The following is a 17,842-nucleotide window of genomic DNA, read 5'->3' on the forward strand; positions in this document are numbered from 1 at the left end:
GTCCAATCAAACTTGCCTACTCTCCCGGAACCATAAAGTAGAGGTCCCCCGATCCTACCCTTAGCACTCTCACACTATCCTCACCAGAACCACTCCTGCACCATGCGCGAAAGTGAGTGGTCCAGAGGCAGATGACGCAATTCACGCTGAATCGCGTCATCATAGCGCCACCCCATGCTTACTAATGTTGGTTAAGCTAGGCATTGCAGAGTGGGTGGGGGGGGGGGGGCAATGAGTATCCATGCCCCACACCACCCACCTTCCATGATGCCATACCCCCTTCTGCACTGACCTGGCTGCCATCTCCCAGAGGGAGCAGCCAGATTGTCATCATCCATAAACTATTGACATTTCAAACAATAACATGTGTTGGTGCGGCATTGGCAAGTGTGTATGCACTAGCCAATATCTGCCCCCCCCCCCCCCGAGGTGCATGTATGGGGCATTCAAATAGTGTTAAAGCCCCATAGCGTGTATGTGACTTTAAAATCAAGTGATCTACACCCAAAGATCATTAAGAAAAGTTGTTCTCCAGATCTGATCAACCTTTAGTAGAACAATTGCAAAATGTCAAGCATATCATATTTATATTGTTCCATGTGTGTTAAATGAAATAAACTCGAATAATGTTTTGTGTGGGTGGCATTAGTCAGGAGACACTGCAGAAGCACTGGTCAAGGTTCTGTTACCTTTATACTTTGCACCTACTGATAAGTGCAGTAATAGAGAAACGCAGCACATTCTTTATATATTTTACCAGCTGGAACAGGTCATTTCTCACAATCTGCCAGAGGACACCCCAGTCTTTATCACTTCATCTGTCGATGCTGTAAGAGCATCTCAGGCCTTACACTTTTGGATGCACAGATGTACACTGGTGCTACATATACATAAATTCACAGATGGGTGACCGCCAGCAGATGCAGCTGCAGGTGATTCTGTGTCCATTTGTGAACCAGGCCCTCTGGCTGCTTCATGTGCCTCCAAATTCCACTCAGCCCCCCCCCCCCCCCCCAGTGCCACACAAACCTGCTCAGATGCCATTTAGACCACCCAGCATTCCACTCAGACCTCCCTGAATGCTGCACGTAGCTCCCACAATATAAAATCTTAGCCCTCCTAACAACATACCTAGCCCCCTGGCACGTACCCTCCTAAGTGGGCCCCGCAACTTGTGACACCCCCTTATGGAAGAATCAGGCTTCTTGTGCAGTAAAAAGTTTGGGAACTACTGGACTATATTGACCGATTTAGGCCTGGTATTGTAATTATGAAATGTGTCTGTCTAGCAATACTGTTTTCACTGTGGGACTGGTGTATCCAAGTGTAATTTAGCCGCACAAATGGTCTATATTACATACACTGTAAATGGAGGTCACACAGGTCTGTACAGTTTTCCTTTAGGTAATCCAGTGGTTCCCAAACTTTTTTTGAATCACGGCTCCCTTGAGCATTAAAAAATTTTCCTGGCACCCCTTGATAAATTCTGAACCAAAATATTAAATTAAATAAATTGTGTTTATATGTCATCCTTAGGGTTATTTATATGGGAGGGAAAAAGATTTGCTACCGATTGTCCACATTTTATCATTTACAGCACTGGTTTTGCCTGCTATATTGATCATGAATCATGTTAATTGGTCCCGGACCACCAACTCCTTCAAGTGTCCTGATGCACCCAAGGGTGCCACGGCACACAGTTAGTAAAATAGATTACCTTAGTGGTTGCCTTTCAGTTACTGGGGAGAAAACACGCAAAAAAAAAAAATTGTACAAATTGTCACTTTCTGCTTTCCCTACTCAGGGGGGTATTCAATCTCCTGCCGCTATTCCCGAAAGGGGAAATAGCGGTGGGGCCCTATTCAATGCTGTCTTCCATGACAGCATTGAACAGCGATCTCGGCAGAACGTTCCCGACTTTACAAGCAGTCGGGCATGTTCTGCCGAGAACGGCCGGGAAGAAGTGACGAGCTCCCGGCCACTAGATAATTTTCTTGCCGCATCTCGCAGCCCCCCCCCCCACCACCACCACCCCCCCCCCCCCCCTTCTCGGCATTCCGGACATTGAATCCCACCTGCCGAGCTGACATAGAGCCGGACGAGAACGGGACCGGGTCACAGCTGTCGGACTAGCCCGACAGTTGTGACGCCAGATTGAATGCCCACCTTAGGGTCAGATCAAGCTGTGCAAGGATACGCCTATTGCAGTGAGCCATGTGAATTGGCTAACTGAAGCGGCCATTATTATCACAGGACTCACGGCATTTTTTTTTTTTTACTTGTATTTTTTTTGTTTTATATAAATTCAGCTAGATAGCATTTCCCATTCTAAGTATGGGAAAGGCGATCTGCTTACTTAACTGCTCCAAAATCACTTTAATGCATTCAAGTGATACTAAAAATGTGAAAAGGGTGTGAAAATTCATTTTCACAAAAATTATGTTAATAATGTATGTGCCTACAATTATGCGATAAATCACATGCTCCACTTGACCTGATGTAATGAGGGCTGGGCTGACAGATCACACATCGCATTGCGATAAACCGCATGTGTTTAAAAACCACATGTGATCGCACATGCAATGCGATAAATATTATCTGCAGCACATAATATCTCGAGATGCGAGATTCGACCGGCATGGCTGTGCATCGCATCAGATGAATGCAGCAGGAAGATCATTATCTGTACAGTGGTTTGGCCCAAATATGTATACAGGTGGTAGTGTGACACTCCTTTACCAATGTAGCTAAAAGCAAAAACAAGGCCTCTAAGCAACATGTTAAGGATGTACTAAACTAGATCAACAGCTGTGGTCATAGTCCAGGGTCACAGCATCTCAAATCACAGATCAGAAATTATTTCACAAATAAAATTACACATAATCACCAGCTTCCTATAATTACATTATGGTAATTTATCTATAGTATGCTGAAAACATGGCCTGGGTGGGAAAAATATATATATATGTGCTCGAATCATGCAGGGAGATGTAGACAGACTTCCTGTCCATAATTCTATTATAGGATGCAGCGGTCAGCCTATAGTCAGCCTGTAAAGGCTGATAGCAAAACACTTGCCTGCATACACAAAACTGTTCCGTTAAGGTATGAAAACCTTTACCATGAATGTATTTGGTGGCTTCATGGCATACGACTGTACTGTATGCTTCTGTGTTCGGTTACTTGGTTTTAAGAAGTTCTGCTGCAGACTAAACTCTCATCGTTACCTTCCCACAAAGCTAGATTAGTAGCACAACATGTTTTCACTATGTCCATGAACATGTCTCAGTAGCACCAGTACTTCCTTAAGGAATACAGATATATTTAAACACAAAATGCCATACAAAGCTACCATCCGGCCCTGGGTCATCCTCCTTCTAGGCAGTCCACATACAGGGTCATTAAGTAGAGACCTACGGCTAAATGACATCTCTCTAATAACACTGTTAGCGGAAATCTCAGAGACTGTCATTTGTAACTTGAACTTTGTTGTAGCTACAAAGTTGTTAATGTGATCTTGGCTCAAGGCTTAATTTACGCTGGAAATGATGCCATTGTCAACACAAATGTATTAAGAAACAAAGGTAATTTATATGTGACTGGGCACATTCATGCTGAAATGTAGGTTTGCCAAGATCCCCTGTGTTGGTATGGCAGCATGTACTGTAGTATAAAAATGATGCTTCAGGATTCTGGCCATCGGGATACAGACTGCTAGTAAGCACAAATCCCAAGTATCAGGACACATGGACATAACAACCGTCAGTGCTTGCTAAACATCTTGTTGGCCAGGCCAGGTTGAATCTTTGGCCTGGCCATTGAAATAGTCCTAATTAGGGCAAAACGCGTTTGGCACAGCCACCCCACTCCACACATTGGTAATTTTAATTGTCAGTGTTTTCACTTTTTTTTCTCTACTATTTGCTATCTGTCAGCGACTCTTATTTTCAAAGCACTAGCCTCCAGCCCTCTTAATTGCAATACCCTCCACTGCACGGACCATCCAACATCAATAAGTGCCTGCTGTTTGACCTACGCCTACTGGTAAGCAATTGCTTTTTTTTAACTGCACTTAGCAGCATTTACTGATTCATGCCCTTACACCGGAGGTACCAACATCCAGCCCCATCCTGATGCAAGGACATCTCTGATGAACTTCCAGCCTCAAATCAGATTTGAGTGTCCCCTCACCGTGGGACAGTTTCACTATCTCAAGATCTGCCATTTTAACGTTGGACAACATCCACAACACCCAGCCCACAGTTATTGCTCCCGGCAACACCACTTCCATAACTCAGTCTGGATTGATCACCAGACATCCACTTATTGACTGACCTAACCCTAGAGCGCCAGCACTTCCTTTTGTTGTTTCTGCCTAGAATAGTGCAGGCCACTAAGGGTTATCCTCAGAGCGCTGTGTAATCACCCGTATCCAGGTTGAATCTTTGATAGGCTGGCCAATCACAAAAGGTGTCATCCAATGACAATGCCCCATTGTAAGACACAAAGGCAGACTAGATTAAGGGCCACGTGGGCCTGAGGATGAAAATGTTCAGGGACATATATAGTGAGAAGCGGTGGAGGTATGGTCAGTGATTTGTGGGTGTGGAGATCGATGCCTCTGCGATCAAAGCGTTTCGCCTGTGCCTCAGGCTTCGTCAGGAATAAGAAGAGACTCTGCTTATCCCTGACGAAGCCTGAAGCATAGGCGAAATGCGTTAATCGCAAAAGGCATTGATCTCCATGCTGACTACACTATACAGTTGCTGCAGCAGGAGCATAGTCTGCCGGCAGACGGATTCGATCTCTGGAAAGTTGGATTACTGGTGCACGGTAACCCTATCTTGTTTAATAGTGGACTTCTGGACCGTTTTGAAGGACAATTTTTTTCATTTGTCCTTATTTTTGCCCTATATTTAGAGCATTGCTACTGCCAAAATGGACTGCCTTGACCCTTTATAGGGTTATAAGCTATATATGTTATATGTATGTTTGTCTTGTCCATGTATACAGTTATTAGTTCACGTACCCCTATTTTCAAAGTTATTATTTTTATGTATGAATTGCTTTTTATTTTAATAAATTGTTATATATTCATATGAGCAAAAAGGTGTGATATATATATATATTTTTTTTTTTCCCCACACTGATATTTAACGGCGAAGGCTATGCACGGGAGTATCCCCCCCCCCCCCCCTTTTCCATTTTAGATAACCATTACATTAGGGTGTTTCTGTAGTACACCCTAAGATCTCCGCAGTAACTTCTCGGAAACCGTTAACTCAGCGCAGTCTTATCCATTTCTCCTTAGCCTATGTGTGGGTGTGGCCAGTGACATGTGGGAGTGTACACCCCCTACACTATCAGCTCAGCTGTCTCTCTAAATACATATAGAAAAATTGCATAATTTTGTGGGAAAACTAGAAAAACTATATACAAAAGGCGTATGGCTGCCTGTGGACCTTATTCTGATTCATGCACTTCTGTGTGGATTCACAAAGGGGAGCGATGGTTTTCCACTGCTTGTTCGCCACCCCGTTCGCACCTAGCTGTGCGGGCAGGGGGCGACGGATAGGGTATGCGCTCATGGAAATGCCCAGCATTTCATGGGTGTCCCGATGAAAACACTGGGCATTCCCAAGTAAATGCGTCAGTGACGCGGGTGCAGGCAGCGGTCATCAGCGGAAGTCAGTTGCCCGCCCGCTTCCCATACAGGGAGCCCGCAGATCTAAGACACGTGCGCTTGCAAAGTCATTTGATGGTCGGCGACCATCGAATGATTTTGTCCCCGGGGGGCGCGGGTGGCGCATACATCGTGCAGGCGGCGCATACATGAGAAGCAAAGCTGAAAAATTCACAGCTTTGCGTATCAACCAGAATAAGGTCCTGTGTAAAAAACTATGTTGGCCCTATTTTAATGCGGAGGACTGTTGCCGTATCTCCATTCGCCTCATTGTTAATCTGACCCCGCACAGAGCCATTCAGTACAACCCATTTCACTACTATATATTTCATAATTGTATGCAAAGTGTGATGGAAATGTGTAAATATATTAATTAGAAGCAGTGTGTCTATATTCTTGGTTATGTAGTGGATAATATTGGACAATACTGTTAGTTTTCATCTCCAGTCCTTAAAGACCAATATAAAAAGGGGGGGGAGGGACTTTTTCCAGAGAAATTCTGGAGTACGCCATGAAATATTTACTTTTAGTACTGTTTAATCCTCTGCTGTCGTTCAAGCTTTATGCCAGAGATCTATAAATGAAGATTATAAATATAAATATACTCTTCATTTATAGCATGGGTCTTCAAACTGTGGCCCTCCAGATGTTGTGAAACTACAAATCCTAGCATGCCTTGCCAAAGTTTTGCTATAAGGGAGTGTTAAAACTGTGGCAAGGCATGCTGGGATTTGTAGTTTCACAACATCTGGAGGGTCACAGTTTGATTTATAGATTTCTGGGCTTCTTTAATGCAACACAGCTAGTTTATTACAAGCTTAATCTAAAGCTGGGTTAGTACCTATGTAAATATTTCTCCTAAGGTGACGCTTCACTCTAGCTGGAGCCCTAGCGTCTGCTCCATGCAGCTTTTTCTTAAAAATGTCTTGGTTCTGTAACAGAAACCTGTCAAATTCATTTTGGTCATCAACATAAAACAGAGATGGAAGAGGTCTGTGAGGAGAACGGAGTGGTGGGCACTACAGCATAGCTGCTGTGTCTCTCTATACAGCAGGCAAGGATGTAGCTACCCTAGGTGCACGGAGTGCAGCTGCTATAGAGCTAAATGTCCATGCACATTGCGCGATTATGCCCAGCGTGTATGGACAGCGATGACCACTGTCATCGCTGGGGGGGCGTTCAGTGCATACACACTGTGCCACTATCCCCCTGCCTGGCGCTATCAGTGGGGGCGGACAGCTTTGCATAGCGCAGCACTTTGCAAATCTGTCCACAAAGCTGCTCATCTGCTGGTAATACCAGCAGATGAGCAGCTTTCCCGGCGATGATGCGGGAGCGCGCATCACCGCTCACCGCCAAGCCGTACACACTGGGCAGCTTTGAGCTGAAAGCCACTCAAATTTTGTGGTTTGAGCGGCTTTCAGCTCAAAGTCGCCTAGTGTGTGTATGGGCCTTAAGAGGGGCTCACCTTCCCTATAACAGATACACACGTTATATACATATTTCACCATTGGACAGTACATAGGTGCCCTTACTAACTTTTACCTTGGGGTTTGCAATATATCTAGTTATGTCCCTGGACGCAGTGTCCTGATGTTACTGCAGGGACAGAGAGAGGAGCAATGTGTTCTGATGTCACTACAGGGTCAGGGACAGGTTTACTTAAGTCTCTGAATCAGGCTCCTTGAGCAGAAGGGATTATAAAAACACATGTAAAGGGAGATGTGTTTTTCATGATAGATTTTATCACATGACCCCAAATTAGTGTACCACTTCAGTCACCCTGCTTTCGACACTTTAAGATCAACCAAAAAAAGGATCAAAAAGGGTGACTACATGTCCATTTATAATGTATATTACAATTGAGTAATTATGTATGACTACTATTGTTTTTACTATTTATTTTTGTTAAATACACTGTTTTTTTATATATATATATATATATATATATATATATATATATATATATATATATATATATATATATATATATAAAACCATTACCAAACCATTAAATTGCAAGTAGTGCAGGGAGAGGGGGTGGGGGTGTGACCTCCAGCATCAGTGATCCCCCCCCCACACAGCCAATAGCGCTGGTGATTCCAAAGGAATTCAGAAGTGATGTAGCCAGACACTTGCAGCGGTGCCACGGGTTTGTGGTCCAGGATTAATTCAAATTCAGATTCTATTGCCATACACCGTCACCTGCTCCTGTCCGCCAGAGTCTGACAGAATGGGGGGCGTGCACACTAGACACTAATGTGCCCCGTTCTGTTGGAAGCCCCTGCAGCCATCTCCCGCCGCTGCCCGCTCCATGCCAGTCTCCCTGAAGTGGAGACAAGCAGGGAAGCACCCGGCCCGCGCTCCCCGTCGCCTTGCTGAGTGGGACGCGCTCACACGTCCACTGGCCATGCCCCTGCCAACGCTATGGATATGTGGCACTGGCGGGTTGGGTGAGGCTGGCTCCATCTGTACAAAAACTTGTTTATTTCTTTTTTTTTTCTCAAAAAGGATCTTTTGTCCTAGGGGTGCCGTGAAAAAAATTCTGATACCGTAGAGTGCCGTAATCCATAACAGTTTGGGAACCACTGGCTGAAGTTCAAGATATTTCACAAAATGAGAAAAATTAGGTTTTGAGTGCAGCAGGGTTTTTTTGCTGCAACTTCTATGTAATGGAATATACAGAACCTGTGTGTCTGATAGTAATCTACTACCTCTGTAATTACAGCCACAAGTGATGTGTGAACAGTCAGATACAACCCAGCGAAAATTATTTACATTATCTGTCAATGCAGCAATTTTCCTCATCTGTCACAACATTTTTAAGTGCAAACTAAGCTATACAAGTGTGTGTGTAATATATACATATATATTATTTTTTATTACATTCGGTTTATGAGGCGCCACAAGTTCTTTACCGCGTACATATAGTATACACACACACACACATATACTTTATATATATTTGACTGGTTATGGCAGTGTTTGTATTGATTTTTAAACCTGGAGCAAAGTGAATCAATATGGGAGTGCCGGCTAATTTCATATATATACATTTGTATGCCACGATCCCAGATTATTTTGTGATACAAACATAACACTGTGATTCACAATATGACAACTCAATCCCGGTTATTTACAAGACAACATGAAACAGCCAATGTGAAGCTGAGCTTGTCCGCCACACCCCCCCTAGCTATACATTGTCAGTGGGTAAGGAAGGGGTTAAGCGATGCTCATTTCCTCTCAGATTTATCATCTGTAATTGTTCCATCCCAGTTACATCTGCTACTATCAGGCCTACTATGGCTTCATTGATTCTGTTTCAACATCAGGAGTTGTCCCAACAACTCATATAAAGTCCATAGTCACTTCATGTTACCCTAGCAGCAAGACCAATTAAATGAGCACATCCTTGTTTTCCCAGCAGCAGTTCATGACAACTACTGTAACATCCGGACACTGTAGGGTTTATTTACTGAGATGGGAGTTCAATTGTAGATGGGATGTTACTATGGGCAACCAATCAGATTCTACTATCTTCTAGAAAGTGCTAAATATATAAGAAGTAGATTCTGATTGGATGCTATGAGCAACAGCCCATTTTCAATAGAAATGCCATCTTAATAAATAATCCCTGCACCCCTCTTTCTGGCCCTTACCCTGCAATAGCATCCAGACACTGTGCCCCTTTCTCTGTCCCTGCAATAACATCAGGACACAGTGCCCCCCTCTCTGTCCCTGACCCTGCGGTAATATCATGACAGTGCCCCCCTCTCTGTCCCTGACCTTGCAGTAACATCAGGACACTGTGCCCCTTTCTCTGTCCCTGCAATAACATCAGGACACAGTGCCCCCCCCTCTCCGTCCCTGACCTTGCAGTAACATCAGGACACAGTGCCCCCTTTCTGTTCCTGAACCTGCAATTACATCAGGACATAGTGCCCCCTCTCTGTCCCTGACCCTGTGGTAACATCAGAACACAGTGCCCCCCCCCCCCCCCCCACGCTGTCCCTGAACCTGCAATTAAATCAGGACAAAGTCCCCCCCCCCCTCTCTGTCCCTGACCCCGCAATAACATCAGGACACAGTGCCCCCCCTCTCTGTCCCTGATCCTGCGGTAACATAAGGACACAGTGCCCCCCCCTCTGTCCCCTGACCCTGCAGCAACATCAGGACACAGTGCCCCCCCTCTCTGTCCCTGACCCTGCGGTAACATAAGGACACAGTGCCCCCCCCCCCCCCCTCTGTCCCCTGACCCTGCAGCAACATCAGGACACCGTGCCCCCCCTCTTTCCCTGCAGCAACATCAGGACACTGTGCCCCCCCTATCTGTCCCTGCAGTAACATCAGGACACTGTGCCCCCCTATCTGTCCCTGCAGTAACATCATGACACTGTGCCCCCCTATCTGTCCCTGCAGTAACATCAGGACATTGTGCCCCCCTATCTGTCCCTGCAGTAACATCAGGACACTGTGCCCCCCTATCTGTCCCTGCAGTAACATCAGGACATTGAGTCCCTGACTCTACAGTATAATCAGGACTACTGTATGTAACACAACTGGGTCCCCCCCCTCAGTGCGCCTTCTCCAGCAAGCTCCCTGCTGGACACATATTACACCCACATGCCTCAGTGTTTGACAACTGTTACTCATCCTGTACAACAGCCAAATTTACTTCATTAACCAAAACCAAGAAAAATTAATTGAAAGCATTTGTGGAACGAATACAACTACTAGCAAATTATGAGAGAAGAAACCAGCGCAGCTGGGACTTGTAGTTCCACAACAACTTGACAGCCTGATCTCTACAGTTAAACAGTAATTATTCCACCAAGCTCCATCATATACATGTCAGATGCCCGGACTGTCAGACCCCCTGGCCCACAGGACCCCCGGCCACTAACATATAATGCTGCCCGTGTCACTGAGCCATCTGCCCCCTCCCTCCAGGCACTGCCGCTGCTCTCTCACCTCGTCCCACTTGATGAACTTGCTGCCCCGCTGTAGGGTCTCGGGAACCTGCACCGGCTCCAGCTGGAGAGAATGTACCCCTGGCCGGGCCCCCGCCATGACTGAGGGGTAGGTCAGCGGGGCAATTGCGGGGTAAAGAAACAGGAGGCAACGAGAGGAAAGCTGGGACTGGGACTGACTGACTGAAGGGAGGGAGAGGTGATGGGAGGGGAGAAAGAGCAGGAGGGAGGGAGACACTCACACAGGGGAGGGGACACAGAAAGGAAGAGACACAGGGGCGGGAGGCTGGTGGTGCTCTATAGCCAACGGGGGCACAAGGGTTCAATGAGGTAGGAGGGTGAAAGGGGAGGATAAGACTAAAGAAAGTTCACTTTACTGCTCGCTCTCATCACTTCTCACTACCCACTGTCTGCTGACACCCTCTGTACTGCTCTCCGGCCTGACCAGGACCTCATCCCCGGCTGCAATCCTCGGTGCTAGTATCATGGCTATCCCAGAGCACCATCCCCTGCTGCCATCCTCTGTGCCAGTGTCTTGTCACGTCCCATAATCTCACTCCCTGCTGCCATCATGTGCCACTGACCTATCAATCATAAACCTCAGTCCCTGATGTCAACCTCTGTGCCACTCTCCTGGCTATCCCAGAGCACCATCCCCTGCTACCATCCTCTGTGCCAGTGTCTTGTCAAGCCCAATAATCTCACTCACTCCCTGCTGCCATCCTGTGCCACTGCCCTATTAGTCATAAACCTCAGTCCCTGATGCCATCCTCTGTCTGTGCCACTGTCCTGGCTATCCCAGAGAACTATTCCTTTCTGCAACCATCTGTGCCACTGCCCTGGCTAGACCAGGACACATCCCCTGCTGCCATCCTCTGTGCCACCCTCATGGCTATCCCAGAGCACTATTCCTTGCTGCCATCATCTGTGCCACTGCCCTGGCAAGACCAGAACACCATCCTTTTCTGACATCCTCTGTGCCACTGTCCTGGCTATCTCAAAAAACCATCCCTTGCTGACATCCTCTGTGCACTGTCCTATCTCAGAAAACCATCCCTTGCTGCCATCCTCTGTGCCACTGTCCTGGCTAGCTCAGAACACCATCCCTTGCTGGCATCTTCTGTGCCACTGTCCTATCCCAGAACACCATCCATTGCTGTCATCCTCTGTGCCACTGTCCTGGCTAGCCCTGAACACCATCACTTGCTGACATCCTCTGTACCACTCATCTTGGCTATCCCAGAGCACCATCCCTTGCTGACATCCTCTGTGTCACTGTCCTGGCTGACCCAGAACCTCATGCCCTCTGCTGCTTCCGCCCTGCTCTGCCAGCCACTGTCCTGACACCTGTCTATAGAAGTGGCTGGAGGAGTAGCCTGTCTTGTCACATTCCTCACATACCAGCCAGGCTCTTACCTCCGCACACCACCCCAGGTAACTCCTCCTCCCCTAAAATATGCACACTCTCCTTTATAAACACAGCTGACACATGCCAGAACTGGCTGGCCCCTTCCCAAGCTATCTGCACTCAGGCCAGGTATGAGCCGAGGGGGGATATAGAACTTAGCCCCAGGCACTGGAAACTGTCAGAGACTTGGTGGGAGGGGGACTTGGCTCCACCCAGTTGATCTTAACCCAAAAGATCTGTGATAGAGATATGCAGCCAGGGTAGGCTTGTACTATGCACTGAGTCAGTATAATGTGCAGGCATCCTGCACTGGCTCAGCTTGCCCTTACTTGTTCTTATAAACGAACAGGAAGTGTCACAAAATTAAGTTTTCTAATGTTCTTGAGATAGGAAATATGTTGGATGCAGCAGCATTCAGCACCATATGGGTCTTTATTCAGATCTGATCACAGTACAAATTTGTTTGGAAAATATGCAAAACCATGTGCACTGCAGGTGGGGCAGATGTAACATGCAGAGAGAGTTAGATTTGTGTGAGTTATTTTGTTTCTGTGCAGGGTAAATACTGGCTGCGTTATTTTTACACTGCAATTTAGATTTCAGTTTCAACACACCCCACCCAAATTTCACTACCTTTGCACGTTATATCTGCCCCACCTGGATTGCACATTTTCCAAACAAATTTGTACTGCGATCAGATCTGAATAAAGGTGCCCATACACGCACCGATTTTGTGTGCTGTGCGTTTTGTACTTCAAGCTGCCATGCGATTTTGGCACTTGAAGTGGATGCGATGCGATGTACTGTACTTTGCGGGTGAGATGCAATGAGACCTTTTTTTTTTTTTAAGTTTATAGGTAATAATGGACATCGCATTGCATGTACTCATGTACTGATGCGATGTGATGCAATGAAGCACAAAAAGTACTGCCTGCAGTTACTTTTTGTGCTTTACAATATTGTATCTGCTGGGACACGCATTGCATCCCCGCAGGTACACGGTGCGATTATCGCACAGGCGATAATCGCAGCGTATATGGGCACCTTAAGGGCCATGATGAGGAGGGAGGACTTTAGATACACAAATGCACATACAGTATATAGTCAATATACTGCTGTAATCAATATCTTGCAATCTGAAAATTATAGTAATGAGGTTTCTAATCAGGCGTTTTCTCCGAAAAAGTGAAAAACTCCAAAATGCCATGGATATAATTTGCACGGACAGTGGTTATGTCTTCAACCATTTATAAGCTGAATTCGACACCCTAATAAATCCTTTTGCCGATTTTTCGCCTGCGCAAAAAATCCAGCATCACCGAAAACCGCGCAAGTCAGCGAAATTGCCTCAAATTCACATGGTTTTGGCAAATTTGTGGCCGTTTTCACCCATTTTTGTGGCTGTTTCCACCCATGCCAATTCTCCCCCTAAAAATAGTGAAGTGCCATGAGCGTAACGCCGCCTGTATGCCCTCGGTAACATGCAAGAATGATTTCACTCTGCTTCAGAAATAAGTCAGTCTGACGTTTATTTCCGCCGCTGGGTGTGCGAGGACATTAACATTTAATAAATTTGCTCTGAATTTCTCAAAAACAAACTTTAGACCCAGGGGTGCCATGAAAAAAATTCTGATACTACCGTAGTATAGGGTGCCGTGATTGAAAGAAGTCTGGAAATCACTGCTCTGTGCTCTTCTTCTGCCACCTAGTGTTAGAATTCCAGAACTACCAGAACACGCCAGTTTTTTTGTTTAGTTTTTATTTTTTGACTATGAATTAACCATTTCTTTACTAGAAGCATGTAAAATATTCTACATCTTCTTAGATGTGTATCACAATCGTAGTGAAAAGATCTAAGGAAACTGAAATCTGTCAAGACAAATGGCAGGAATCCCGTAGTAAGCGACCTGTCCTTTTCGGCAAGGTGTTGTGAAATCTGAATGTGACTACATGACTTGGTGAATATAGTGGGATGAGGAAGGGAGGAGACACCACAGGGCGGGGTCTTATGAGTCACAGCTAATTAGCAGTGCATTGTGAAATGAGGATGACACATTAATAAGCGAACAATGAGGGTGATGTGGAAATACAGCCAGGATATACATTTAGCCAGCATGCCAAGCACTTAAGGATACATTAAATGTACAACATGGGGGACTTTATTGTGTATAGCATACCTCCCAACACTCATGATTTCAGCTGGACAGTCCCAATTACCCATACCTCCCAACTTTCGAAGTTCTGTAAGCGGGACGATGTGCGCCGGAGGCGCGTCAAAATTTTCGGGGGGGGGGGGGGTGGCGTGGCCTAATTTGGGGCCGTGGCCTATACTCGCGGCTCTTCCGCGAGGCCATGCCCCCATTTTGCCGCTATGGGGGCATGACCCAGAGGCTCTGTGAGCCTCTAGCCATGCCCCCAGTCCCCTGGCTGCGGGAGTAGACCGTTTATTCACCGCTGCTTAGCAGCTGACAGGGGGGACTCCCAACAGCCCCCCCACACCGCGGGACACTGCAACCCGCGGGTGGGACATCGGGACAGGCCCTGACAATCGGGACTGTCCCGATAAAATCGGGACTGTTGGGAGGTATGCAATTACCGGGTCCTGTCCCGCTGTCCCACCCGCGGCCGGAGGTGTCCCGCTGCGGGGGGGGGCAGTTGGGAGCCACCCCAATTTAACAGAATAGACGCTGTGCGCATGCGCACAGCGTCTATTCCCGGCCGAAAACGGGGACGCTGCTCATTTGCATAAGCCACGCCCCTCATTTACATAAGCCGCGCCCCCTTTTTGGACGCTGTGTCCCTATTTCTGCAGCTACAAAGTTGGGAGGTATGGTATAGTCACTGCAACTTCTCATTCTATCACATATGCTTTTCTGCATAAGACATACCTCCCAACTGTCCTGATTTTTGCGGAACAGTCAGTTTTTTTGGGACTGTCCCTCCTCCAACCCAGGGCGAATAGCAGGGCCGGCGCTACCCACTCAGCAGCTCCTGAAAAGCAGGGAGGCGCCATGCTGAAAAGGCGCTGTCTCCCTCCCTGCTCTGCTAAAGCTGCCTCAGCCCTCACTGTCACTGCCTCCTGCACGCCGCCCTCAGCGCCTGTCTGACAGCGGGTGGCAGTATGGAGAGGCTGAGCAGCTCCCTGCACCGCACACACACTGTCCTCCTCCTTCGACCTGCCCCCTCTTCCTCACGGACACTTGCGCTGAGGCATGTAGCGCTGTCTGTGAATGCATGGATGACATGTCATCTCCGGATCCGCCCCCTACCCATTGCTCCATGCGCCTGTCAGCTGTCAATCAAATGACGAACAGGCAGCAACGCCGCCTCCCCTTACTTCCCTCTTCTCAGTGTGCTGTGCCAGTGCCACTGCCAGTCCTCAACACTCCGCCCCCTCTATCTCCTCCCCTCTTCTCCCATCTCCTCCTTCTCTCCCCTCCTTTTCCCCTCAGTCACAAGTGCTGCACATACTTTTTGTACTGCTTTCAGATCGCATCGCACACACATTGCATGCATGCCGTGCGATGCGATCTAGCACATAACGTATGCGATTCTCGCAGCGTGTATGGGCACCTTTAGTGCCTGCAACATTTTGCAGACACAGCACTGAGATGGTGTATGCATACATGTACATGCACCCGAGATCCTCCATAGGATCACATGTTGCCTACGCTCCCACAATCGGGCTGCAGCTTGTTGCAATGGCAATGTGAAAGGGCGCAAAATGTATGGTTTGCAGGAGGGCGCCGGACACCCTAGCCCCGGCCCTGGCCAGCAGTGTGCCGTGGGGTGGGGGGGTTGGTGGTGGTGGTGGTGGGAGGGGGGGCACTTGTTGGGGAGTTGGGACTTCCCCCTGATGATATGCTGATGTACACACTGTCTATTCTATTCAGTGTAGGAATTGACCATTGACGATTCACACTCATCGATGGTTTATGGCCGATGTAGAATAGTTGTGCCATCGATGGGGGAGAACCAGATGGGCTAACGAGTCAGTGCTCCATATTTGAAATGGCCAATAGCCGTTGTAGGGGTGGGGGTAGCCTGCGGCACAGTGTTACATTCTCATACTCACAGCAGCAGCGAGGAAGATGATGGCAGGGTGGGGGAAGACTGTGGCACCGCTTTTTGCTCTCATACTCGTAGTGGCTGAGGGGGAGAAGGCCGTCCCGGACTACAGAGGTGAGTCTGCACTACAGGTGGCATTATTTGCTTTGATGTAATCCCATATGCCACATTACTGCCCTTAGCGCTGCTCCCTTCACAATGCTGGTGTCTTACTAACAAACTCTGTTGGGAAACAGAATATCCTTATGATAAGGGGATATTATGTAGTGTCACTACAGGGGACTGGCATTATGAAGCAGCACTATAGGGGGCATTATGTATAAGTGGCACTATAGGGGGCATTATGAAGCAACACTACAGTGGGCATTATGTATAATCAGCACTGCAGGGGGCATTATGCATGTACGCAGCACTTCAGGATGCATTATGTGTGTAACGGCACTAAAATGCCATGAGGGGTGTGCCAAATTTACATTTATGCCACTGCATGTATAGCGTTACCCAGAGCTGGATTAAGCCTTCGGGGGGCCCGGGGCACTTTAAAAATGGGGGCCCCCTCCTACTTGTCATTACTGCCCGCAAACTGCACGGGAGAATATTACACTGTAACAGTGTAAACTTGGTGAATGGTCAACTGAGGGGGGATTAATATAATATATATATATATATATATATATATATATATATGTACCTTACTCTGTAGGAGAGCTGAAAGGCTCAGCGCTGGCTCTGATTAAAAACCCTCCAATGACAAGGCAGCTGCTGCTGCTATCCTTCACGGGCCTGAGAAGCATGATGAGCTCCACCAAGCAGAGCTCGGCACAAGCCTCTCAGCCTCTCACCTCTTGTGCAAAGTGTTATGGGACTGAAGGTGCCCATACACGCTCCGATGCGGGCGTCCGTTTTGTGCTTAAATAGCACGCATCGCATGCGTTGTGCATGCAATGCGATGCGATGAAAAAGCAAGTACAAAAAGTATGTGCAACGATGAGATGCCGCAGGAGCACACATCTCAGAGTACACATCGGACCCGCCGCATCGAAGCGTGTATGGGCACCATTAGTCAACTCCCAGTATTGCACTGCACTTGTGCACTCAGTCTACCTTGACTCCTGATGCTCAGCACCATTAATTATGGTCACATTGGCAGATAAATGAAGCTGCAGTACTATCCCAGTCCATGCACATAACCATTAGCTAAAAAAAATTTTTTTTTTTAATTCATGCCAACCACAGGGGGCCCCTAGATAGAGGGGGGCCCAGGGGTACTGACCCCCTATACCCCCATTATAATCCGGCCCTGGCGTTACCTAGAAGTGCCGGGAACACTTGTGCCACCAGGAGAAGATGCAGAAAGCTGCATTTTTTGACTATAGTGACAAATTATTTAATTGCCTACAATAGAGACGCAACCCACCCTTTTAAATCAAATGTATTTATCTGTAGCAATGGTGCTACCAGTTACTTAAATATAGTTGTTGGTAGGGGACTGGGAAGGGGAGGGGTCAGGACAGGGAAGGTCAAGACTAAACAGTAAACTGCCCCCTAGAAGAAACGTCTATATCCGCCCCTGCTGTGAATTATAAAATAAATGGTCACAGTGTGCAAATATGTCTGTGCCCGAGACTTTGTACCCAACTGTGCACTCACAGCTTTCAGAAAATTCTGTGGTGCTCCCAGTCTCCTGGAAAGGTGGGAAAGTCTCCCACA

General features: G+C 47.2%; 1 protein-coding gene and 1 long non-coding RNA gene across 4 annotated transcripts in view; one reads left to right on the top strand and one right to left on the bottom strand.

Annotated features, from left to right (window-relative positions):
* The window catches only part of PLCB3 (phospholipase C beta 3), a 130,788-nt gene extending 119,890 nt beyond the window's left edge, over positions 1-10,898 (bottom strand). For 2 of the 3 annotated variants that reach the window (XM_083163976.1, XM_083163977.1), the window contains exon 1: positions 10,658-10,898. In XM_083163976.1, the coding sequence (XP_083020102.1) occupies positions 10,658-10,756 (99 nt within the window). In that variant the 5' untranslated portion in view covers positions 10,757-10,898. The remainder of the gene's footprint in view (positions 1-10,657) is intronic. The other variant, XM_083163975.1, reaches the window with a different exon arrangement.
* LOC146045247 (uncharacterized) overlaps positions 10,493-17,842 on the top strand; it is a 41,555-nt gene continuing 34,205 nt past the window's right edge. The window contains exon 1 of the long non-coding RNA XR_014465393.1: positions 10,493-10,765. This is a non-coding gene — a long non-coding RNA (uncharacterized LOC146045247). The remainder of the gene's footprint in view (positions 10,766-17,842) is intronic.

Source organism: Crinia signifera, chromosome 11 (genome assembly GCF_055691185.1).
Source record: "Crinia signifera chromosome 11, ASM5569118v1, whole genome shotgun sequence".
Lineage (NCBI taxonomy): Eukaryota > Metazoa > Chordata > Amphibia > Anura > Myobatrachidae > Crinia > Crinia signifera.